This window comes from Lynx rufus, unplaced genomic scaffold, assembly GCF_022079265.1.
Source record: "Lynx rufus isolate CCGP_SWC_20201006 ecotype Redwood Valley unplaced genomic scaffold, mLynRuf1.p SCAF_9, whole genome shotgun sequence".
NCBI classification, from domain to species: Eukaryota; Metazoa; Chordata; class Mammalia; order Carnivora; family Felidae; genus Lynx; species Lynx rufus.
In genome coordinates this window covers 61,628,160-61,654,959 of record NW_025814897.1, presented here as the reverse complement: position 1 = coordinate 61,654,959, position 26,800 = coordinate 61,628,160, and the positions used below count along the sequence as shown (strand labels likewise).

The window sequence follows — 26,800 nt, the reverse complement described above, 5'->3', positions numbered from 1 at the left end:
TGAATTTCAAGGACTTATGATATGTCTCCTCCATCTTCTAAACTTGCACATATGTGTGCACACACAGCTGTTTCCAGCTTGTCCTTGTCACCCCGTGCTGTTACTCTCAACCCAAGAACATCTTAGCCTGTCCTCCCACCATTCGCCTCCATCAAGTCAGCGAGCAGCACAGATATTGTTCCCTTGTGACTCCTCCGATGTGGCCAGGCCACTTCATCATGTCCCATCCGGACTATCACACGTGTCCTTCTAACTTCGTCTCCCTATGCCAGCTCTCATCCTTTTAAGACATTCATCCATCTGCTGGCAGAGCAGGGTTTTAAAGGCAAAAGATCTGTTATTCTACCTAAGGCTTAAGTTATTTCGTTTAAACCTGTAACTTTACATTTGTTATTCTTCCCCTTTCCTTAGCCTCAACAACTACCATCTCTGCTTATGAAATCATTCATATGTGAAAATTGCTTATTGAACTGCAACCCCACTGTACGTTTCATGCTGCTTTGATTTTGTCCAAAGTATTTCCTCTTGGAATCCTCTTCCATCTCCTCTATCTGGCTAATACCTACAGAAGAATGATTTCCTTTGATAGCCAGACTTATTCTGCCCGGTTTTTATTAAAGCAATAAAACATTAATTCTTATTTAGTTGAAGACTCTGTTTTTTCCAGGGTAAAATTCTAGAACAATGGTTAGCAACCATGTGTGATGTGTCCCACCCCGCACATGCAGATGGTATTTGGCAATGCAGGAGATGGTTTTGATTGTCATGACAAGAGAGAACAACTGGAATCTAATGGTCAGGAGTCAGGGATGCTGCTGAACCTCCCTCCTGCAATATAGAGAATTACTGCAGAACCCAAAATTTATCTCACCACAGTGCCAGTTGTGCTGAGAAGGAAAAATCCTGGTCTAGAAGAATATCCAGTTGGCCTCGTGAAGTTGGAAATGTAAAACTATCAGGAAGGAAGGTAACTACTTTCTTTATAAGATGTGTGGTGTTTGAGACCTTAGGCATGATCTCCTATTTTATTTACCCACGACTTTGTTTACATTTCTCTTTCCTCTCTTTTTTACTCTTTCCTCTGGTTATTCACAATATATATTTCTGATGAGCTTCAGTTTGCACAGCATCTTTTACAGATTCTCTAGGGCAACTCTGACCCACGTGGCCATTTAAATCTCCCCAATGAAAATTCCAGATAAAGGCAGTAGCACACACTTTTGAGTCAAGTCACAGAGAGCGTTGTCCAGTATACGGATGACATGACATGGATATGTGGTTTTGTATCAGACGTGCACCAGATGGTAACGTGTATGTAATGTGTGTATAATACTTTTTTGGTAAAAATGAAAAAGGAATATTAGAGTTTTTTCCATAAGATTCTAAACAGGCACTACTGATTAAAATTTGTTTTATATATTTGTACCACCCAGCCTCACGTAGTTTCACACTGTTGTATATCCCAAATCCTTACTGAGGTTTAATTATAAAATCTCAGAAGACACAAATTATTTTTTGTTCTTCCTAGGTCTGTATGTCATGGAATTTGGATCCAAGCAGATTTACCTGTAACAATAAGTCTTAGTTTTTCATTAATATAATATAGGTTAATAATGTGGGTATAAAATTTAAGGAAGATAAAATATCCTAAAATGTCTAAAGATTTTATGAGGATGAATGCTGTAGTACTTATTTAACAAATGGTGAATAGCAACTTTGAATTTCAAGACTTAGCATAATTTAGATGCTTCAAAAAACTGAATAGATATATTTTACTTATTCTCCAATTGTTTCAAGAAATCCTTGGAACATAGTAAATACTCAAGCATTGAGTATTTAGTGAAGAAAATCATTAGAATACAAACTTCTGATTTGTGGGTCATAATGTTATTTGTGAAGATGAGAAAGATCTAGTTTGGCATACTGTATGTTTGTTGAAAGGAAGAATTTGTGAACAAAGGATATCTAAAAGGAAAGCCTCTCTTGGAGTTGAATAAACTTGGAGAAAATGAGGCAATAAATACTCCTGTAATTGACCTGAGGTGTGTTCTAGGCAATCCTACATGATTAGAAATTGTCTAAGTATATAGATGGTCTACATTATTCTCAGTACTTAGGAATAGGGATGCCTGGGTGACTCAGTCAGTCCAACGTCTGACTCTTGGTTTCAGCTCAGGTTATGATCTCACAGTTTCATGAGTTCAAGCCCCATGTAGGGCTCTGTGTCGGCAACAGGAAGCCTGCTTGGAATTCTCTGTCTCCCTCTTTTTCTGCCCCTCCCCCACTCTCACTGTCTCGGTTTCTCTCAAAATAAATAAATAAACTTAAAAAATAAAATAAAATACTGAGGAACCAGAGAGCAGCCATCTGATTCATTTAATTTTTCTCACTATAAATGATTAAGGCATGTAGAAACATAGAACTTGATGGTTGTTCTTACAATGGCTTTGTGAAAAGAGAAAATTTGAAAGGAGTAGTTGAAAAGAAACAATAAGATGAGGGTAATAGTCCATTGCACTTATATGCCACATCTTTATCCATTCATACGTAAATGAGGACTTAGGTTGTTTCCCTATTTTGGCTGTTATGAATAAAGCTGCAGTAAACATGGGATTACAGATATCTCTTCAATATTCTGTTTTCCTCTCCTTTGAATATATGCCCAGAATTCGAATTGCTGGATTATATGTAGATCATTTTTTCAAATTTTTTGTTGAACCTTCATATTTCTTTCCATAGTGTGTACATTCCCCCCATCAATGGGCAGTGTTACCCTTTCCACCAAATCCCCCAATCCTTATTATCTCTTGACTTATTGATTTCAAGTCTTCTAACAGGAGTGAAGTGATATCTCATTGTGGCTTTGATTTACATGTTTCTGATTGTTTATTTAGCCATGAGAAAGAAGGAAATTCTTTCATTTGCAGCAGTAATAATGGCCTTTGAGTACATTGTGGTGAGATTAGTTAAAGAGAAAAAGAAAAATACTGCATGTTATCACTTATATGTAAGTGGAATCTTAAAAAAAAAAGCCAACTCCATATGGTTTAACATATATGGAATCTAAAACAAAACAAAACAAATGTACAAATAAAAATAGAAACAGATCCAAAAATACAGAATAAACTGATGGTTACCAGAGGGGCAGGGATTGCAGGTTGGCCGAATTGGTGAAGAGGAGTGGGAGAAAGAGGCTTGCAATGATGGGATGAATAAGCTATGTGGATAAAAGGTACAGCATGGGGAATATAGTCAATGGTTTGTAATAACACGTACAGTGACATGCCATAGCTATACTAGTAGTGAGCACAGCATAGTGTACAGACTTGTTGAATTACTATGTTGCATTTCTGAAACTAAAGTAATATTGTGTATCAACTCCCCTGCAACAAGGACAAAAAGCCAAACTCATAAAAACAGATAAACTTGATAAAAATAGATATAATTGTGGGTACTAGGGGCTGAGGCTGAGGAAATAGAGGACATAGTTTTTTAGTAGATAAATAAGTCTTCCTAGCAATCTAATATACAGTATAGTAAGTATAAACAAAAATATTATATGAAAACATCAAACTTGTTAAAAGACCAGATCTTCAATTATTCCCATCACAGAAAAGAAAACATAATTATGTGGCATTTTAGAGTGTTAGCTAGCACTACAATGGCACTCATATTGCAATATGTGAATGTATCACATCAACATGGTATGCAAGTAAGCTTAGAAAATGTTTGATGTAACAGTATTTCAATACTAAAGGAAAGAGAAGATAGTGTATGTTTTATCTAACTAAATATACTTTGCTAAAAAAAAAACGTAATTTCTTCTCATTTTTAATTCATGTCGTCTTGACAGGGTATAGAAGATGAAACAGCAAAACCACTACTTGATTCTGCTGACCAAATCATCATGCTCCTCCTCAATGGCTCAGTCTTTATGCCCTCTGTACTAACACTCATTGGGATTCCTGGACTACAGTCAGTGCAGTGTTGGATTGGGATCCCATTCTGTGTCATGTATGTCATCGCTGTGACTGGGAATTCCCTAATCTTGGGTATCATCAGATATGAACGCAGCCTCCATAAGCCCATGTACATATTTTTGGCCATGCTGGGGGCCACAGACATTGCACTTAGCACCTGTATTCTTCCCAAAATGTTAGGCATCTTCTGGTTTCATTTGCCAGAGATTTCCTTTGCAGCCTGCCTGCTACAAATGTGGCTTATCCATTCGTTCCAGGCAATCGAATCAGGCATCCTACTGGCAATGGCCCTAGATCGCTATGTGGCCATCTGTGACCCCTTGAGACACACCACCATCTTCTCCCAGCAACTCTTGACTCACATTGGAGTTGGGGTGACACTCCGGGCTGCCATTCTTACAGTACCATCCATTATGCTCATCAAATGTCGTCTCAAACTCTACCGAACTACGGTCATCTCTCACTCTTACTGTGAGCACATGGCCGTTGTGAAGCTAGCCATTGAAGACGTCCAGATCAACAAGATATATGGTCTATTTGTTGCCTTCAGTATCTTAGGTTTTGACATAATCTTCATCACCTTGTCTTATGTTCAAATCTTTCTCACTGTGTTTCAATTGCCCCAGAAGGAGGCACGATTCAAGGCCTTTAATACCTGCATTGCCCACATCTGTGTCTTCCTCCAGTTCTACCTCCTTGCTTTCTTCTCTTTCTTCACACATCGCTTTGGTTCTCACATACCACCATATGTTCATATCCTCCTATCAAACCTTTACCTGTTAGTCCCACCTTTTCTCAACCCCATTGTCTATGGTGTGAAGACCAAACAAATTCGTGACCATGTCCTGAAAATGTTTCTTCCTAAAAAACCTTAATCATTAGTGGCTCCTGTTACAGAGATTTTAGGTTGATTCAAAGTAACAACATTAATGTGGTAAAAGTCAAATCTTCTACAGAGGTCTGTATTCAAACTTTGGAGCGTCTGCATGGCTCAGTTGGTTGAGTGTTCAACTCTTGATTTTGGCTCAGGCCATGATCTTAAGGTTTGTGAGTTCAAGTGGGCATTGGTTCTGTGCTTTCAGTGCAGAGCCCATTGGGGATTGTCTCTCTACCCCTACCCAGCTTGTGCATGTGCTCTCTCTCTCTCTCAAAATAAATAAATAAATAAATAAATAAATAAATCTTTAAAAAAATGTCTAAATCTCAGATGCTCACAACTGCAGGAGGCATTTAAAAACTCATGAAATACCTGGGAACTTTGGTTTGCCACTCACATATAGAACAAAGTTCTCTTGGGCTGAGATTTCAAATTGCTTTCATTTTTCTTTTGTGTTGGTTCTGTTTAAGCCTAGAAATTCCTGTCTGGCAACACTTAGACTTACATAGAAATAAAACGTGAGAAAGACAAATCTTGATTCCTGGTAACATCCAAGGACCATGTCACACGTCAATATTCTTCAATAGCCAAACCAGCGCGTAGCTATGTGCTCCTGGGTATGTCTCTTTTTCAATACCAGAGCACCCAAGTAGGTGAAGCAAATGTTAATACAGCTTAAGGGGAAAAAAGACAGCAACATGAAAGTAGTATGAGAGCATCCAGACAGAAGATCAATTAGCGACTGAGGAACACTATTGACCAAATAGACCTAACATGCACATACAGACTATTTCCCCCAATGGCATCAATACACATTTTCCCTTAGCACACAAGAAACATTTTCCAGGATAGATTACATGTATGATCACAGAGAAAGTCTTAAATATTAAAGAAGATTCAATAATAATGAGTGTATCTTTTCTGATTACCATATAATGAAAGTAGAGATCAATAGCAGAAGGCCAACCAGAATATTCATAAATATGTATAAATTAAATAACACAGTCTTGAACAACTAACTAATGGGTAATGGCTTAAAGAAGAAACCAGAATGGTAAGTAGAAAATCTCTTGAGACAAATGAAATTAAAACACAACAAACTAAAGCCTAGGGGACACAATAAAAGTAGCACTAAGACCGAAGTTTATAGGAATAAATGTCTGCATTGAAAAGATAAAAGACCTCAAATAAATGATCTAACTTTGCACCCAGCTAGCAGGAGAAGAACAAAGTGAACCAAAATTAGCAGAAGTGAAATAAGATTACAGCAAAAGTAAACACAGTGGAGAATAGAAAAACAATAGGAAAAAAATTACAAAAATAAGAAGTTGTTTATTTTGAAGAGATTAGAAAAGTTGACAAACCTTTAATCCTGAAGAGCGATAGAAGACTGATAGAAGTAAATCGTAAGTAAAAGAGGAGACATTACAACTGAGATCACATAAATACAAAAAATCATAAGAGACCCTGATCAAAAATGACAGGCCAACAAATTAGATAAGCTACAAACACGGGTTGACATTTTATTTTTGTTTTTAAGCCACAGTAAGAAAAGAAGTTAGGATAGTCATTTTCCTTGAAGAAGTGACGACTGCGATGGAGAGTGTTAAGGAGCACAGGGGAAAGGTGGTTCATTCTAGGAAGCAAGTAATGTGGTACTCCTCAATGGGGGGCTTACTGATTTACGTCTACCTTGTGACAGTTATTTAAGCTGGACAACATATGATTTTTGTATGTATGTTAGAATTCAATAAACGATTTTTAAAATGTTAGCTAAGTAAGTGCTCAGATATGAAAAAAACAATCAGAAAGAAGGAAAAGATCTGCTAATGACCTGTTGTACATCAAAGGATTCTGAAGAGACATCAATATGAAATGCAGTGTGAGATTCTGGATTGGATTCTGGGGAATAAAAAATATACCTAGGAGAAGTCATTCTTTGGATTATTGTCTACATGTGAATATGGCAAGTACATTTGGTGATAGTTTTATTGCAATATTAGGTGCTCTGATCTTGGTTATAGTATAGTTAATGCAATAGAATATCTATGTTCTTGGTCAAGAAACAGAATTACTTAGGAGCAAACATGTCTTCAAAGTACTCATAAATAGTGCAGAAAAAGATTATCTATCTATGTATCTATCTATCTATCCATCTATCTATTATCTATCTATCATCTATCACCTATCTAGTTACCAAATAATAAAGCAAAATGTGGAAAATAGAGACAATTTCTGAATCTGGACTACTCTTGCACAATTCTGTACACTTTGAATGATATCAATATAAAGCTTTTTAAAAAGCTCTTTTCTTGAAAGTATTCTTAATTCAGTAAAGGATGCAACACTCACTTACTTGTCCATTCCAGAAATATAATCATTGCTTCTGATGTTGGGCTCCACTGTATGCCTACTCCATCACCAATCCTAGTGATTATCTAGTAAATAATTCTGAAATACGATCTCTCTTTTATATCAGTACTTATTCCCAATTTAATCTTTCATGAAATCTCATGAGAAATGAATGATATTTTTCATCATTCACTTATTGGTATTTATTTATACATCCCACTTCTGAAAATTATGACAATTAGCTTTCTAAATTTGAAAACAGATATATCTCCATATATTATGTAATATTTTTTTCAAGATGCTCTGAATTGCTTGCATTTTTTCCAGAAAATAAACTGCTCAATGCATCTGTTTCTTCTATTCTATATGCAAACATATACAGTTTTGCTAGCCTGACTGCTATTCAGATTTTAGAATTTAGTTAGGAGTTTCTTTAACTAAGGAACATTGGCCATTTCTCTTTTTTTTTCCTATAACCCTTCTAAACTTTTCACAGCATATATCACATTAGCTTCCCCTTCCATTTTTTCTTTATGCAACTGCTTCTTCCAGATAGATCACATCTGATTTACCTGTGCTAATGACCTGGATAACACATTTAATGATAAATGTATATTGAATGAAGGTATGAGAGAATAAATACACATTAAATTTTTAACCAAAACTTACATAATATATAAGCATTAATTTTTTACCATAGCATTATTTATATATTCTCCAACTGGAAGAACAAATATAGGAAGAGGTGTTCCAAACTCAAATAACTTAAAGAAATATTTAATAACCCAGAAAAAATTTATAATGCCTGGTAGTAATAGCCTTGTATCCTAATTCTAACTTCAAAAGCATCCATAATTAAAGCCATGAATTTATTTCACAACAGCTGTATATAGTGTACCACATTAAGTAATTTATATGGACTAAGATGTCTTAATCCATAGAGCAAATGTATGAAGGTAGAGATATGGAAACAGAAACATAGAGAAGTCTACTAGAATGCCTCCAGTACAGAGTTAAATCATGGTAGAATCTGGTTTCAAAACTAGACAGTCCTACTCAAAACTCGTTTTTAAAAAGATTTTATTTATTTTTTAATGTTTATTTTTGAGAGAGTGTGTGTGCGCGCGCGCGCGCGCGCGCACATGAGTGGGGGAGGGGCAAAGAAACAGGGAGACAGAAAATCTGAAGCAGGCTCCACACTGTCAGCACAAACCAAGTATGGGGCTTGAACCCACAAACTGTGAGATAGTGACCTGAGCCAAAGTCAGACACTTAATTGACTGAGCCACCCAGGCACTCCTGGAAACTCATTTTTAGTCAATCGTATCACAAGTGGTCTCATAACTGAAAAATAAAATCCATTTAACATGAAATTTAAAGGGCCTCAGGCAATTATATAAACCATTTTTTCTTTTGAGACTCAGTGAAAGAAGAATCACAAGGATATTTATTTAACTCATGGCATAGAATCATGTCTACCTTTAAGTGTTCTTTACTTATTCTCATAATGAGGACAGAGGGAAAGAAACTGAACTCATAAGATATAATGTATATATATTAATTTTTCTGCATTTCCTTTGAGGAGAAAACGGAAGAGAACAAGGAGGGTCTGCCAATGTAGAAATGATTTCAGAGACATTAGGTGTGGATAGACCCAGGAGGGCTTTATTATGAGCTGCTGGGTCCCTGGTGGCTTGGGCTTGTGGCTAGGAAATCTATCAGTTCATGTTCAGACCTCCTGCTCCCTAACATTCACTGGGGAACATTACAATTGGCGGCCAGCTGCTTCCTCCTACAATTTGTCCTCAATAAATTTATGCTGTGTCTCAGAATAGCACAGACCTTGCTGCAAATTTTGTTGGAGATGAACACACCGACATGATCTCAAACAAATTTACAGAATAGGGAGCATGCCTGTTTTATAGGGACGGAAGAAAGCAGGAAAGACTATCCCACAGATCTCTACAGATTGGCAGATGGTCCCAGCAGCAAATAGATCAGAGTTCATGACGTTGAAGAGAGCTGTTACAGAGGGTGAAGATGGAAGAAAGAGGCATTGCCCATCACAAGATGCAAGTAAATGAGACCAGAATCTTACGAGGAGGAAGAGAGAGGAGGAAAACAATGAGTGATGGTGCTATGAAGACTGGCCATGGTCTTCAGGTGTCTGGTAAGAGCAGAACTGGCTCCCAACAACAAAGGGTGAGGAAGTCTCATTATCCCCAAGTTCACCCCACAATGTTTCACTTCCAGCTTTTCCAATGATAGCCACTTCATCCCTCCTGCCCTGTACTAACTTAAGTCCTCTCCCACCTGCCTTCCCACCATCTGTACCTGTCAGGTAATGCTCCCATGTCAGCTCCCTAGTCTTGATTATGTCAGACAATGTGATTGTTACTAAACGATTTCTATTCTGATTCTGAGTAAGTCTAGGATGAAAAAGTTAATGAAAGTATCCATGATCTAGGAATCTGTAGAATTAAGCATTGGGGAGCAAAGCTTTGGAAATCAAGGACTTAGTCAGTTAGTCAATTCTAAATATATATCAGCCGACACAGACTTTTTTCATAGAATGGCCCCTGTTGACTGGGTTACATCATTTTAGGGTTAGCCATGTAAATCACAACTCTTCCTGCATTACTGGCATAGTTGGTGACAATAAGTATGTGATTAGAGACCTTGAGCTTGCTGACATAAGGCACCAAAGGTGGAGGTGTCTAGGAAAGAATGAAATAACTGAATCCTATTTTTTTTTTACAATATAAAAATTTGTTTGTTTTATCTTGAGAATGTCTTGATTCAAGATATTGAATTTTTTTAAAAAAACAATGGTTTTGATCCAAGAATTACTTTATGTAAGGACAAAGACCCCATGGTTTCAGACAGTCATTAGTAAATTGAGAGGTGACTAAGTGTTCCTCAATTAATCTACAGCCTTGTCTTGACTCATTTGTGGTATTCCAAGGTTTGCTCTTTGTCTTGCATTTCTACTTCTTTATTTGACCACTTTTAAGGAACCTATCTTTCACCGCTTTATTGTCTATACATTTCCTATGTCTGAGCTCCCAAAGTGATACAGTCATTCATATGGTCTATATTACATTACATACATTACATGACATACATTAAGAATGAATGAAGCTATGGGTCAAATCTCATGCTAATGGAAGTTCTGAACTATTAGACCCAGGAAACTGGTATCTATTCTTCCAAGTTACCCATTTACCCATTTTCCTATCTTCTGTAGTCAGCAAGAATGAGTCCTCTTGCCTCCTACGGATTCCTCACTTCTAGGTATTCAGTGATGTGTATTAGAGAATGGCAGTTATTTTAAGCACACAACTAATTTCCAGTATTTCAGTTGTTAATAATATAGACAAAACATAATGCAGTCTTATTAGAAATGTAAAACTTGCATGGAACTTTGACTCAGAACTCACCAAAGTACATTGAATTAGATCATCTTTTCCAAAGCTTTTCCTTCACATTCTTTTGAAAGGACATGCACTCTTACATAGACACAGAAACTATAGACAGATATAGATATCTATATATATTTCACACTAGGATTTCAGCTGTTCCTCTCTGTTCTTTAATAGGGAGCTTTAATATGAATGTACCGGTCAGAGATTTTCTGGTTCACACTGACAGTTACAGACCTAGAGACAACAGAAAATAATAGTACTGTTGAGTAGCAGGGACATGGGATAAGGAGAGATTCATCAAACTCTGATTGAAATGCCCTTTATGCGCAAATTAAACAGGTATAATTCTTTTGTCCACAGGCCCAGAAGGAAATAACAAACAGATCAGCAGGCGATTCCCTTATGCAGATGATCTGAGGGATCTAATGCAGTTGGCTTGCCTTCTACATAACTTCTTATTGTGCTACACTACTCGTGGATGTCCTTCCTGAACACAGCAATGTGTATCTATGGATCTATCTTTCCCCTTCAATAATGTAAATGAGATGGATGGTATGATCTTAAGGTTTTCTGCCAAAATCAGAGATACTTGCTATGATGACAGGATAAAAACAGGAGTAGAAAAGAAGAGTGCCACTGACTGAGAACCTTCTTTCATTTTCATCTGGAGGCCGGAGGACATTATGTCCGTTTCCAACATCACAGTCTTCATGCCTTCTGTGTTGACACTGATAGGGATCCCAGGCCTAGAGACTGTGCAGTGCTGGATTGGGATTCCATTCTGTGTCATGTATCTCATTGCTATCATTGGAAATTTCTTGCTTCTGATCATCATCAGGTCAGAGCGCAGCCTCCATGAGCCCATGTACATTTTTCTAGGCATGCTGGGAGTCACAGATATTGTACTTGGCACGAGCATTGTGCCCAAGATGCTTGGAATCTTCTGGTTTCATGTGCCAGAGATTTATTTTGATTCTTGCTTGCTTCAAATGGGGCTCATCCACACATTTCAAGGCATAGAGTCAGGCATCCTTCTGGCCATGGCTCTGGACCGTTATGTGGCCATCTGTTATCCACTAAGACATTCTGCCATCTTCACCCACCGCCTAGTCACCCAAATAGGGGCTTTGGTAACACTCAGGGCTGCCCTTCTCGTAGCCCCATCTTTAGTACTGATAAAATGTCGGTTTCAGTTTTACCATACAACCATCATCTCCCACTGCTACTGTGAGCATATGGCCATTGTGAAACTGGCTGCAGAAAATGTGCGGGCCAACAAAATCTATGGTTTGTTTGTGGCATTTATAGTTGCAGGGTTCGACCTCACATTCATCACTTTGTCTTATGCACAGATCTTTTTCACAGTTTTTCGTCTGCCCCAGAAGGAGGCTCGGTTGAAAGCATTCAATACGTGCATCGCTCATATGTGTGTCTTCCTCCAGTTCTACCTCCTTGCCTTCTTCTCCTTCTTCACACATAGGTTTGGTGCTCATGTTCCCCCTTATATCCACATCCTCTTTTCTAGCCTCTACTTGCTGGTCCCCCCTTTTCTCAATCCGCTTGTCTATGGTGCCAAGACCAAGCAGATCCGCATTCATGTGGTAAAGATGTTCTCTTCATAAAATGCACTGTGATTAACATCTTCAGCCTTCCCCATTATGCAAAAGTAACAATCTCTCAAAATTAAATATAATAGTTAAAAGGCCACATTATCTGCAATGCTTCAGTTTCACATATTTATTTTGTTAAATTTGTCGGCATTTTATGGTTTTCACCTCATCATACCCCATGACAAATATCAGTCAATGTGCTTTTGGATGCTACTGGGTCATGAGAACAAGGAACATAAGAACAAATTAGTGAACATACATTGTTTTCATCATTTATTTCATTCATTCATTCATCCATTCATTCATAAAGCTTACTTATTCCTTTTGAGAGAAAGAGAGAGAGTGGAAGAGGGTCACAGAGACAGAGGGAGAGAGAGAGTCCCAAGTAGGCTCTTTGCTGTCAGTGAAGAGCCCAATGTGGGGCTCAAACCCACAAACCATTGGATTGTTACCTGAGCAGAAACCAAGAGTAGGGCGCTCAACTGACTGAGCCCCTCAGGCACCCTCCTGTTTTATTTTTTAGTCCCTGGTTGAGCCTCCTCCTTTAAGAATTATTTTCCAGAGATTCACATATATGCATCAGTCACTGAATTTAAATGCATCCAAAACCATTTGTCTATAGTGTCCAGGTACTCAGTGAAAACAAGTTGTTGATCTGTCTTGAAACTTCTTCGTCAACAAAGAACAAAATGTTCTTTGAGAAACTGTGTTGAAACCATGCTGTGTCAAAACAAACAAACAAACATATAAATAATAAAAACCAAACACTTATGGATGCAATGAGATAATAATACAAAAATTTCAGTACATCTCCAGAGTCATTCAGGAATTTACAGGTAAAAAAATCATGAGAAGTGAAGTGTTCCATTTTACACATCAAGACATTTCTTTCTTTCTTATTTAATTAAATGTTATTTATTTATTTTTAGAGAGAGAAAGCGAGGTGGAGAGAGGGAGAGAGAGTATCTTAAGTTGGTTCCACACTGACAGTACTGAAGTAGGGTTCGTTTCCAAGAACCCATGAGATCGCAACCTGAGCTGACAAGGGTCAGACTCAACCAACTGAGCCACTGAGGAACCCCCACATCAGTACAGCTCTGTTGCTTATTTATTGATTCAGCAATTTAAAATCAAACTACAGGGGCTCTTTTGTGGCTCAATCGGTTAATCTTCTGACCCTTCATTTCAGCTCAGGTCATGATCTCACAGTTCATGACTTTGAACCCTGCATCAGGTTCTGTGCTGACAGCGCAGAGCCTTCTTGGATTCTCTCTCCCTTTCTCTCACTCTCAAAATAAATACATAGACAAGTAAAAAACAAATCTTAGAGTAAAATAAAATCAGAAAATTGTAATTATTACACTAGACAATATAGACAGACTGGGAATTTGACACATTGCTTAACATATCCTTATATTTCTGGAAGAGAAACAGAGAGAAAGAAAGAGAAGGGCAAGTGAGAGAGAAGTTGTGGTGGTTTTCAGGGACACTGTTCATTAGCAGAGAGAATGAAATACCGAAGTCCAACAGAAAGTAGTAAGCAGGAGAGTGAAAATTGTGCTTCTCGGTATTTAGTTAGGAAATCTGATTCTTAAGGAATCATGAATGATTGACCAAGTAGGGACACACCACGTCAGGTAGATGAAAATGAGACTTATAGTACCAACGATGGGCGTGTGAATGCACAGGGTTTGTTTGCTTTAATGTAAGATACAGTTTGCAGAGACAAAGGCAATGTGAATATCAAGAATGGCCCCACAGGGCAAAATAGGTGAAAGGCGAGCAGGAGATACAGCTTCCAGTTATGGAATGAACAAGTTAGGCAGATAAAAGGTCCAGCATCAGGAGTATAGTCAGGGGTACAGTAATAGGCTCGTATGGTGACAGATGGTAGATAAACTTGTGAGCACAGCATTAGGTATAGACGTGCTAAATCACCATGTTGTACACCCGTAACTAATGTCACATTTTGTGTCAGTTATACTTGAAAAGAACAAAAAAGGAATAGCCATAGACACTCTGCAAAGATGTTGAACTTTATTATGAAAGCTATGTGTTATTATAAATTTTTCTCTGTAAAAAGGGCACATGTTTTTTTTGTGTGCTTGTGACAGCATACTTCTCAGTGAATATAAGACAACACACTTTTTAATCAGTAAAGGCTACTAAATTAGTGAAGAGATGGAGTTTTTATCTGAGATTAAAGACTTGAGCACTTAAGGATAGCAGACTATTCCTGAAAATTTCAGCTCATAGATCATTTAATGAATGGTCGTGGAAAATATGCACATGTGTGCAAATGCCCATAATTTGATTTATGACATTAAAATCAATGCATCTATAAAATATACTAGATTGCATGTCACATAAATGAGGAAAACTCTGGCTTGTTTCATGGAATCAGCCTCATCACATATCAATGACTGCTGAGGATGGTTACTTATAAATCTAAAGGCCATCTTGGGGAATGTTTTGAAAATATTTTCAATATCAATATCTATTGCCTATGATTAGAACAGGTTGCCAGTAGAAATTGTTGTTCTTAGGTAACAATTTATTTAGGAACAAAGCTGAAATAACATCGGAAGTAATTTCCTCGTGCTTTAGCCAGGGTTCAACAACCTTTATGGAAAGGGACAAATACATATCTCAGGCTTTGTGGACAAAGAGACAGTTGAAGTAGGTATTTAGGTAGCAAGATAGAAAATATATTTCCACAAAAATTTTGATGACATTCAAAATCTAATATTATCAATAGTCATAATTCTATAGTTTTCCTTTTGCTAAGTTCTACTAAGTAGAAGAGTGGAATTCATTTTTTCTGGGGGATAATATTCTGCTGAACCTTACATTTCCCTATCACCACACTGACTGAAAGAATTCTGTAAAAACTGTTCTTAGCTACTGAACTATACAAAAACAGGCAGCAGGCAGCTTGTGGTGGTCCACTAATATTCCAAGCTTATCTGGAGAAGTTCGAAATATATCTAACAATGACTAGTCCTGACAGTTATCCTAAAAATACGGGAATATGAAAATGACAGGAAGATAGAATGTGAAACTGGAACCTAGTTGCACCATCCTCAAGTGTCAGTATTCAATACAAAATCAGGCCTAGAGTCCAGATTAGCCATTATTATGGCCTCCAAATTTTCAAGACCAGCTCCAACCTGACACCTAAAAATGGAAGAGAAAAACAAATGGGTTATTGCAAGGACATAAGGTAACCAGGACTCTCTATCCTCCCACACACTTGGCCAGGACAATTATAGGATACATTCTTTGTTTAAATATGTATTTATTTTTGAGAAAGAGAGTGAGAGAGAGCGAGCAGGGGAGGGGCCAAGAGAAAGGGAGAGAGAGAATCCCAAGCAGGTTCCATGCTGACAGATCAGAGCTCAACATGGGGCTCAGTCTCACGAACTGTGAGATTGTGATCTGAGCCAAAATCAAGAATCAAATGCTTAACCAACTGAGCCACGCTGGTGGCCAGAATACATTCCTGAACATAAAGCTAACTGAAAAAGAAAAATATATATACATTTAAAGAGTAATTTTAATGATTTCTAGAAACTTCAAAATGATGCTACAGAGAGATTGCATCATTTACAACGACTAATAGCACTTTCATGTCTGAATTTTCGAAAACACTGGTTATGACTGAGATTTTTAAGCTTTGACAGGCTGATTGATGGAAGATGCTTGTCTCCATAATTAACATTTATAAGACTGCATCAGTCCTTTGCTTCTTTTTTCCACTTGTATATGCTTACTTTGAAGTACTGTCTTGTTTCGTTTAATCATTTTATGATTTGGGTCCAGTATTTTCTTTGTGTGATTAAAATATGATAAATAAATATCAAATGAATATTTTCGAGGGTTGTATTCCTCAAGACTTCATGAGAGAGCTTCCAAAAGGCCATGGATTTTTCCTAGGAGGAGTGGTTTCAGATGAAGAAAGAGGTCTTAATGATGGTGAGTTTCAACCCATGGGGTGCAGGAGTTGACCTTCCTCACTCCTGATGTCGGCTTTCAGGTGAGGGAGCAATAATGCATTGACCCTTGTGGCAAAAACCCAAGTTTGGCTACCTGTCTGGAAAAGCCAATACTCAAGAGAGGAGTGTTGATTGGAAAGGTTTATGAGCTTTATTCAGGAAGCTGGATCCCTGGGGAGAAGGTAGACTCTTGTCCAAAAGCCAAATACAAGGTTTCTGCCTGACCCAGACACTTTTAGGGGGGGGTTTAGGGTACTGAATCAATAAAGGGAGTGCCATGGTCTGTAACATTTCTTGATTATGTGCAGACTCGATGGTGCCAGCCACAGAAGTTATCTCAGTGCTCAGAGGTTGTGCAAGGGGGATCTGGTTCCCGAGTGCCTGGAGGTTGTGCAGGGGCGTCTGGTCTCTGCTTTGTGACATGCAAGAGTGCTCTGTTCTTTCAAGGAAGAATGCATGATATATACAAGTACAAAGAAAGATTAATCAATTACACAGGCTAAGAGCATTTGCTAATGTTTAAAGACTACTAGACTTGACAGAGGGGCTGATATGCCTGCACCTTCTGGGGTTTTGCACGTCCTTATCTAAATGTCCAACTTGGAAAGAATAACTTGCAACAATTGGCTCCTTTCCCCCCTTCCTCTTCTTAGTATAAAAGTGCCCATGGGTTGCCATGAAATTCACCCTTTTATAAAGTATACAAGGCACTGTTTTTTTAGTATATTTAAAAAGTTGTGAGACTGTCTCTACTCTCTAATTCCAGAACATTTTCATAACCCCAATAAGGTTACCCCATTCTATTAACAGGCATTTGCCACTCATCTTTTCCCCGGTTTATGGAAACCGTACATCTACTTTCTTTCTCTATGAATTTGACTAGTCTGGACATTTCAAGGAAGTAGATCATACAATCCATGGCTTTTTATGTCTAGCTTCTTGCACTTAGCATGAGTTTTTTTTTTTTTAATTTTAATTATTTGTTTTTGAGAGAGAGAGAGAGAGAGAGAGCGCATGAGCAGGGGAGGGGCAGAGAGGGAGGAAGACAGAGAATCCCAAGCAGGCTCTCACTGTTAGAGTGGAGCCTGATGTACAGCTCAAACTCATGAACTGTGAGATCATGACCTGAGTGAATCAGGAGTTGGACACTTAACCAACTAAGCCACAAAGGCACACCTAGCATAAAGTTTTTTGAGGTTCATCTATGACATAACATGAACAGAACTTTTATTTTACTGTTTCATCTATGTCAGAACATGAACAGAAATTTTGTTTTATTTACGATTTTATTTTATTTTATTTTATTTTATTTTATTGTTGACACAATACCACAGTTTCAGGTGTACAGCATAGTGATTTGACATCATGCTATGTTCATCACAAATATAAAAACCATCTGTTCCATATACCACTATTACAATATAATTACCTAGAACTTCATTTCTTTTTATGTCTGAATGAAATGTCACCATGTGGATATACTGAAGTCTACTTTTGAAACTGGCAGTCAATACTCTGGCCACAAAAACTTTTCCATGATCCTTCTCCTCTCTGTGTCGTAAGCACCCCCATTTTAATTCAGACAGTTTCACAAATAGTACAGGCATGGCCAGGCCCTTCTGTTTTGTATTTCTCATAATTCATTTAAACTTACACTTTCACAACTGATGAATTTTATCACACATTGCAGTGAATGGTATTCAACTCCATTTGTAACACTGTTGTATTTAAAAATTACACTTTTGTTTTTTGGGTTTCTCTAGAACACATGCAGAATAAAGAGCCATTTCTCAAAACTTGCATTCTATATTCCCTATTATATTTCTCAGAGGTAATTTTCTCTGTTAAATAAAATTCTTAGGGATTCTAAGGGACTACATCTGTCACCAAATAAGGAGCCACATGGTTTCTCAAACATCTTGTCACCCTTTAGCTCTAAAGGGTTTTAATTAAACAGTATCCAAGAATAATTTTGTCTCTATCATTCAATAGCATTACGGTCTGTGAAGTTCAAATATATTTTGCATTTCCCAAAAGTATCTTGTGAGTCATTCCATATGTTCATAATATTATTCTCTATACAAAGAGTAGTGTACAAATTTCAGAACCTACCGATCTCACCTCAGCCTATTTCATATTCTCTCCAAAAGTATTTTATTTTAATTGAGCTCATGTGTTGTTATCCTGCTGGGTGATTGATACTCTGATGTACTTTGCTCCTTTTTTTTCTGGTGTGACTGTTCTGGGGATGGCTGATTACAGCTGGGCAACGTGATATCACTGGGGGCAGAACTGGAGGAGACGAACACTACATGCTCTCCTAAGCCACCGTGAGCTCACCCGGCACACAACACAGCCAATCCTACACCACTGATTTTTTTTCTACGATGAATGTAATTTTATGGCAATTTAATGACAAGAGGGGAGTCAGAGTCTTTCCAATGCAACAAGAACCGTTCTACTGAATAGGCCCAGACCCAATATCACAGGACCAACACAGTGTGACTCCAAGTAAGGCCATCAGGTCTCTCAGGCAGATGCGTGTAATGCCGTCTTGTTAGACTTTTTCTTGTATCACACAAAGAATGGGAGTCTTTTCCTTTCTTCTTCATGATACCAAAGATTAAAATCTCTTTTGAGGTTCAAACCCTTTTTTCAGCTAAGTAAATACCAGGCGTGAATGATCGTTCACAGCTGGGAAGCTGATACAGATATTGTGACTGGCACTAAAATTTTTGAAAATGCACGTTATCGTGTAAAAATGCACATGTATCATATGACTGGGACATATGAACATGAGTGGGACAATTTCTATATTACATAGATATATTGCATTTCTTCCCCTGTCAGCATGTCTATACTGATCAGCCTGAATACCTTCAGATGTTTTTATTCCCCTTCTCTGGCTCACTATTTGGTAAATAAGTGTCATTGATTGTTTGTGTTGTCTTGGGGCACTGTTTTCTGTTATAAGTTTTAAAAGGAAGTCATTTTGGCTCCCAGTCCCCAAGGACACCACAATTTGTGAATTTTTATTACATGCAGATCTGCTATTAGACAAGTTCTTCCAGGTTTTGAACCATATTGCCCCTCCTTTTCACATTTGTCCCAGGTTAATTTAAAGCTCACCAGCCATTGGTGAAAAAGAATTCCCCAGGTGGCTCTTACAGTACAAAAGAGCAATCCTCATGATCTGAAACACCAAAAGATTTTCACTCTGTGGCTTCTACATATATTATCACAAATGATTCCTGGTAAGGCTTGGGGCTTATGTGTGGGCTTAAGTGTGGGAAAATGGAGCATTGGTTTCAAAGAGAACACGTAATACTATGATCCAATAAGATGCTACGGTGATTAAAAAACAATAGACCCTTACAGTAGTTGACTGTTTAAACATGAAGAAGATTTTGTCTCGTGCTTCTATTTAGAATATTTTTGTGTCAGTTATATTATCACACAGTGGATGACAAATTTTAAAGTGAGCCTGACAGATAGGAGGACAGTAGAGAAGGATCTGTATAAAAATCTAATTGGTTAAAAGGTAAGAAAATTATACATATTTGGTCTGGAAAAGATTCAGTAGAAATTATGCCCTTAAGGAATTCAGGGGAAACCTCATCTGGTTAAATGTTGATCAAACATCTGAAGTTATTCATGGGAAAGAGAGTCACTTATATGAAAGAAATCACTGCATTTAGACAGAATAATATATTGTATGTTTCTTCCTGAAAATTTTAAATGAATCACATCACTTAATCCTCACAGTCACTCTGCAGAGTGTTTCATCCATTCACTTTCTCTCAGCAAGAAAGAATTGAGACAATTATAAGTTTTACAACTGCCTGAAGAACATGCAAAGCTAAACAGTGTCCTAAGGATTTAAACTGTCTGACTTTAGATCCATGCCATAACCACCGTGTTCCATGGCTGATGTATATCTTTAGAAGGTGGGTTGAGGACTTTTATGAGAACTGAAGAGGGAAGCAGTCTGGGAATCACTAGAAAGAAGCCAAATCTGACATTTGCAGCTGTCTTGCGATGGACAAGCTATCTCCAAAACAAAGAGAGTCTATCCCTGGGGGCTTGAGGCAAAGAACAAAGGGTGGATGTCAGTGACTATGCAGGGGGAAAGCTTTCCTGAGACTGTAGGGTGTGTGGTTTAGACCTAAATCCTTTGATTCTTTTAGGTTCCGCGAGTCAGCCCGAGTGAGAATTGGAGTTGTCAGTAACATTAATGGTTGACGATTCATGCTGTAAATGAGACCCGTGATTGTTTTCCTGGCCCATGAATTTCAAGGACTTATGATATGTCTCCTCCATCTTCTAAACTTGCACATATGTGTGCACACACAGCTGTTTCCAGCTTGTCCTTGTCACCCCGTGCTGTTACTCTCAACCCAAGAACATCTTAGCCTGTCCTCCCACCATTCGCCTCCATCAAGTCAGCGAGCAGCACAGATATTGTTCCCTTGTGACTCCTCCGATGTGGCCAGGCCACTTCATCATGTCCCATCCGGACTATCATACGTGTCCTTCTAACTTCGTCTCCCTATGCCAGCTCTCATCCTTTTAAGACATTCATCCATCTGCTGGCAGAGCAGAGTTTTAAAGGCAAAAGATCTGTTATTCTACCTAAGGCTTAAATTATTTCGTTTAAACCTCTAACTTTACATTGGTTATTATTCCCTTTTCCTTAGCCTTAACAACCATCATCTCTGCTTATTAAAAAATTCATATGTGAAAATCACTTACTGAATTGCAATCCCACTGTACGTTTCATGCTACTTTCATTTTGTCCAAAGTATTTCCTCTTGAAATGCCCTTCCATCTCTTTCAAAAATTATTTTTTAATGTTTATTTATTTTTGCGAGACAGAGAGAGTGCATGAGCAGGGGAGGAACAGAGAGAGAGATAGAGAGTCACAAATTCGAAGCAGGCGCCAGGCTCTGAGCTGTCAGCACAGAGCCAAACACTGGGCTCGAACTCACAAACTGTGAGATCATGACCTGAGTGGAAGTCGGATGCTTAACCGACAGAGCCACCCAGGGACCCCGAATGCCTTTCCATCTCTTTTATCTGGCTAATACCAGTGGAGGAATGATTCTTCTTGATATTCAGATTTATTCTGCCCATTTTGATTAAGCCTACAAAACATTGTTATTTAATTAAAGACTATTTTTCTCCAAAGTAAAACTCTAGAACAATGGCTAGCAACCACATGTGATGTGTCCATCTTCCCACATGCAGGTTATTTGGCAATGCAGAGGACAGTGTTGATTTTCATGAGAAGAGAGAACAACTAGCACCTACTGGGTTGGGGTCGCAGTTGCTGCTAAGCATCCTACAATATAGAGAATTGCCCAGGTATCTAGTTTTGTGAAAAGAGAAAATTTGAAAGGAGTAGTTAAAGTGAAACAAAAAGATGGATAAAATGTTATTGCACATCTATGCCACGTCTTCGGTATCCATTCGTAGGTTGATGGGGACTAAAGTTGTTTCCATATATTGGCTATTGTGAATAATGCTGCGATAAACATGGGATCAGGTATTTCTCTTTGATATTTTGTTTTCCTCTCCTTTGAATATATATCCACAGGTGGAATTGCTGGATTATATGTAGACCTTTTTAAAATTTTTGATGTACTTCCATATTGCTTTACATTCCTACCAACTATTTACAATGTCTCCCTTTTCTCCACATCCTCTGCAACATTTGTTACCTCCTGTCTTATTCATGACAGCCATTCTAACAGGAGTGAGGTGATATCTCAGTGGTTTCTAGTTGGGTTTCTCTAATGATTAGTTTACTTAACAGTGAGAGAAGCAAATCTTGCCATTTGTGACTAGAGTAATGGACTTTGAGTACATTGTGCCATGTGAGATCTTCTAGAGAGAGACCCATACTGTATGATATCACTTATAAGTGGAATCTTGAAAAAACTCAACTCATAAAAACGGATACAATTGTGAGTACAAGGGGCTGCGAATTAGCAAAATGGAGGAGATATTTCTTAGTAGATAAATACCTTCTGAAGATCTCATGCACAAGGTAGTGATCCTAAACAAACATATTGTATTCAAAACATCAAACTTGTTAAGAGATTGGTCCTTAATACTCCCAAAAAGAAAATATAATCATGTGACATAAGAGAGCGTTAGCTACCACTACAAGATATTACAATATGTGAGTGTATGAAGTCAACATGTTGTGTACCTTAAGCTTAGAAAACATTAAATATCAACTATTATTTGAATAGTAAAGGAGAATGGATACTCTGGTATTAACTTTATCTAACTAAATATACTTTGCTAAAACAAATGTAATTTCTTCTCATTTTTAATTCATGTCGTCTTGACAGGGTATAGAAGATGAAACAGCAAAACCACTACTTGATTCTGCTGACCAAATCATCATGCTCCTCCTCAATGGCTCAGTCTTTATGCCCTCTGTACTAACACTCATTGGGATTCCTGGACTACAGTCAGTGCAGTGTTGGATTGGGATCCCATTCTGTGTCATGTATGTCATCGCTGTGACTGGGAATTCCCTAATCTTGGGTATCATCAGATATGAACGCAGCCTCCATAAGCCCATGTACATATTTTTGGCCATGCTGGGGGCCACAGACATTGCACTTAGCACCTGTATTCTTCCCAAAATGTTAGGCATCTTCTGGTTTCATTTGCCAGAGATTTCCTTTGCAGCCTGCCTGCTACAAATGTGGCTTATCCATTCGTTCCAGGCAATCGAATCAGGCATCCTACTGGCAATGGCCCTAGATCGCTATGTGGCCATCTGTGACCCCTTGAGACACACCACCATCTTCTCCCAGCAACTCTTGACTCACATTGGAGTTGGGGTGACACTCCGGGCTGCCATTCTTATAGGACCATCCATTATGCTCATCAAATGTCGTCTCAAACTCTACCGAACTACGGTCATCTCTCACTCTTACTGTGAGCACATGGCCATTGTGAAGCTAGCTATTGAAGACGTCCGGATCAACAAGATATATGGTCTATTTGTTGCCTTCAGTATCTTAGGTTTTGACATAATCTTCATCACCTTGTCTTATGTTCAAATCTTTCTCACTGTGTTTCAATTGCCCCAGAAGGAGGCACGATTCAAGGCCTTTAATACCTGCATTGCCCACATCTGTGTCTTCCTCCAGTTCTACCTCCTTGCTTTCTTCTCTTTCTTCACACATCGCTTTGGTTCTCACATACCACCATATGTTCATATCCTCCTATCAAACCTTTACCTGTTAGTCCCACCTTTTCTCAACCCCATTGTCTATGGTGTGAAGACCAAACAAATTCGTGACCATGTCCTGAAAATGTTTTTCTCCAAAAAACGTCTGGATCATTAGTTGCTCTTTCTACAGATATTTTAGTTTGATTCAAAGTAGCAATATCAGTATAGTAAACATTTATATCTTCTAGAAATATCTATGTTCAAAAAGTATTTAAATGCTCCAAAATATGAGGTGTTCGGCAACCATATTATACTTAATAAAAATGATTTGCAATTCATGTTAGAACCAACTTATCTTATGATGAGATTTCAAATTTTTTCTCTTATTCCTGTGGGTTTTTTTTCCTGTTGTTTACTCCTAGAGCTTCCCTTCTGGCAACACTTAGACCTACATAAAAACAAATTGCAGAAAATAGCACAATTCCAGGTAACTTCCAAGACCGTGTCTCATACCAATATTCTAAAACTGGTAACCCAACCCATAACTATAGTTCTAGATATATATCATTTTGTAATATTTTTTTTGCATCCATATCTTGACAAATTTGGAATCACCCCCTATGTTTGTCTACACTCTCTGCAATACTGGTAAATAAAGAAATAATGTAAAAGAGTGATAATAATATGAGCAACTCCAAAACTATATTGACATAGAATACAAACAGTGATGAGTTTGTATAGGAAAAAAATACACTAAAACAATTTATAGAAAAGTTAAGCACATTCACCACTGTGTTTTTGTTTGTTTTTAAAAACAGTTTATTGAAGTATAATCCACATATAATAAACTTTCACATACATAAAGTATAAAACTTGGTAAATTTTGGCATATACACATGTATGAATCCATCACTACAATTAAGAAAATGAACTTAACCATCATTCCCAAAATTTTCCTTATGCTCCCCTGTGACCAATCCCTCCTGACGCTCCTCACACCCCTGGCAGACCCCTAGGAACCACTGCTGTATTTTTTGTCACTATGGAGTAGTTTGTATTCCCAAGAAGTTTAAAAAGTTGACTCATACAGTGCATAACCCTTTTTGGTCTGTCTTCTTTAACTCACTAATACCCTATTTTCAGAAATGAAACTGTGATCAATACCTACATAGAATCAATTCTTCTAGAGGCACACATCTTAACAATTTTACCCAATTAGAGTTTCACCCAAATTGAAAAATTATTCAACGACTGCATGTAGTAATTGCCTACTGCAAGTATCTTGAGTAGAAGACCTGTATCTTCTTTATTCCTATATCAACAATAGATAGGGCAATCAATGCCTGAGACTTCTTAGAACCTCGGTAAATTGAATAATGAACAATGTAAACATTTTCCGGATGTGGATCAATGGTTCAAAAGGACCCAATCTAGAGGCTTAATGTAATATGCAAAATCATTGTACAGAATATCTGCACGGAAGTGAGTTTATTCTGATATTAATAAGATAAACTAATAAGATAAACTTGAATGGATCATTATGTAATGCTGAAATAAAGTATGAGCCAAACACAAAACTGGCATATGAGAAACTGACTCCCAAAACAGTGACTTCATATCTTTACCCTTTGGTGCTCCTGTGTCTACACACTTTCAACCTCTTTCGGGATGCTTTGTCAACACGTATCTGGTTTAATTTTCTTCATTCCACCTTCAAGACAGAACCAGTAAGATGATTATTAAAAAGAAATGAGTTGGGGGGTGGGTGCTTAGGTGACTCAGTTGGTTAATCATTCAACTCTCAATTTCAGCTCAGGTCATGATCTTAGGATCATGAGATTGAGCCCACGTTAGACTCCGTGCCAGCATGGAGCCTGCTTAAGATTCCATCTCTCCCTCTCCCTCTGTGCTTCCCCCTGCTTGTACGCTCTCTCTCTCTCTCAAAAAAACAAACAAACAAACAAAAAAAAAACAGACAAGAAAAGAAAAGAAAACAAAAGAAATGAGTAGACAGAGAGAACTTCTCAATCTCTAATTACAGACTTATACAAAGTCAAATGAAGAAATAACTCAAAAAACATACAATTACAAAAACTGGATGGGACATTAGCGTTCAACAGGCAAAGGTAGAGGATATTCTTGGAAATTCATGTTGAATCAAATAAGTAAGTGTGAGTCATAATATTCTTAATGTTTAATAAAATTTATGTAAACATGAAATATATAAAACAAGAAATGGCAAATACCATGACAGAAGGAAAAAAACACACTTGTTCACATCAGACATGCAAAAAGAGGTGCTTAATGCCATAATAAACACTTAAGTAACTCATTTTAATTCTGTATTAGAGCATTAGGTATTTCAGGAAATTGCATCCTATTATGGCATTATTGTGGAATTATTGTGGAATAATTGATGAGGACGTTATCCCTCAAAGAGGATAAAATGACAAATATATGAATTTTTGAGAGATTATATACAAAAAGGATAAAGAATGAGGATAACTATGTGATATTTCTGAAAAAGAAATAAAAACTAATAGAATACTATGATAATATCGTTATGATTAGGACTTTGTGTACAATGCTGAATAAAGCTATTGACAGTGGGCACCCTGGCATGTGTCTCAATCTAACGGAGAAATTTTAGTTTAACGGTCTTCAATACAGTATGAACTATAGGTATTTCATGGATACATTTAATTAGTTTAATGAGTTCTCTATTATTCCTATTTTGAGGAGGGTTTTATTTTGCATGCATATTCACTATTTTAATGTGCTTTCTCTGCAGCTATTGAAATGATATCATGACTTCTTTATTTTGTTTACATGGGGAGTTATATTGATTTTCCTTTTTGTTGTTTATCTAATATTTAATTGACACATATAATTATAACAACAAACATAACATGTGCATATTTTGATTTAGAGGAAAACAGCTGACTGCCGACCAGCCCAAAATTCAGCTGGGGAGGGAAGGAGAGAAAGGCTGAGGGGAGACCAGCTCAGCTCCCTGGAGCATCAGGTGGTGTGTGCCTGGCAGGGCAAGGGTGGTGCCAAGTCCCATAGTTCACAACGGAAGTCACTTAAGAGCTGTGATTTTAATCCCAATCTCTGGTAGTTTGAAACACAAGTGCAGTGCTTGTTTGACCAAAAGAAGATACTTCAACATTGCCCTCTCCTGGCTGCACTAAATAGATCCGTCTCCTGGGACTTGACTAAGAAGTTAGTCTTGAGAAATGGCAGCTGTTCTCTTCCTCCTTTACCATAGGGAGTAAAAAATATCTTAGTATTTGCAAGAAGCTTATGAAGTTTGGTCATCAGGGAAAATTATGGTAGAAAACACAAATATTCCACTGCTGGGAC

The 26,800-nt window shown here is 37.7% G+C and overlaps 3 protein-coding genes across 3 annotated transcripts; all 3 read left to right on the top strand.

The window, feature by feature from the left end:
• The first annotated feature begins 3,907 nt into the window (after positions 1 to 3,907).
• Positions 3,908 to 4,855, top strand: LOC124505949 (olfactory receptor 52A5). The gene has a single exon (XM_047071993.1). It carries the CDS (start codon positions 3,908 to 3,910, stop codon positions 4,853 to 4,855), a length of 948 nt encoding a protein of 315 aa, XP_046927949.1.
• A 6,462-nt stretch (positions 4,856 to 11,317) lies between these two features.
• Positions 11,318 to 12,256, top strand: LOC124506167 (olfactory receptor 52A1-like). The gene has a single exon (XM_047072188.1). It carries the CDS (start codon positions 11,318 to 11,320, stop codon positions 12,254 to 12,256), a length of 939 nt encoding a protein of 312 aa, XP_046928144.1.
• A 10,396-nt stretch (positions 12,257 to 22,652) lies between these two features.
• LOC124505948 (olfactory receptor 52A5-like) lies at positions 22,653 to 23,609 on the top strand. Its single transcript, XM_047071992.1, has one exon. The coding sequence runs from the start codon at positions 22,653 to 22,655 to the stop codon at positions 23,607 to 23,609; it is 957 nt and encodes a 318-aa protein (XP_046927948.1).
• The last annotated feature ends 3,191 nt before the right edge of the window (positions 23,610 to 26,800 follow it).

What these genes read in the sequence shown, in the direction of transcription:
- LOC124506167 (XM_047072188.1), top strand. Translation starts at nt 11,318, where the DNA reads ATGTCCGTTTCCAACATCACAGTCTTCATGCCTTCTGTGTTGACACTG.
- LOC124505948 (XM_047071992.1), top strand. Translation starts at nt 22,653, where the DNA reads ATGCTCCTCCTCAATGGCTCAGTCTTTATGCCCTCTGTACTAACACTC.
- LOC124505949 (XM_047071993.1), top strand. Translation starts at nt 3,908, where the DNA reads ATGCTCCTCCTCAATGGCTCAGTCTTTATGCCCTCTGTACTAACACTC.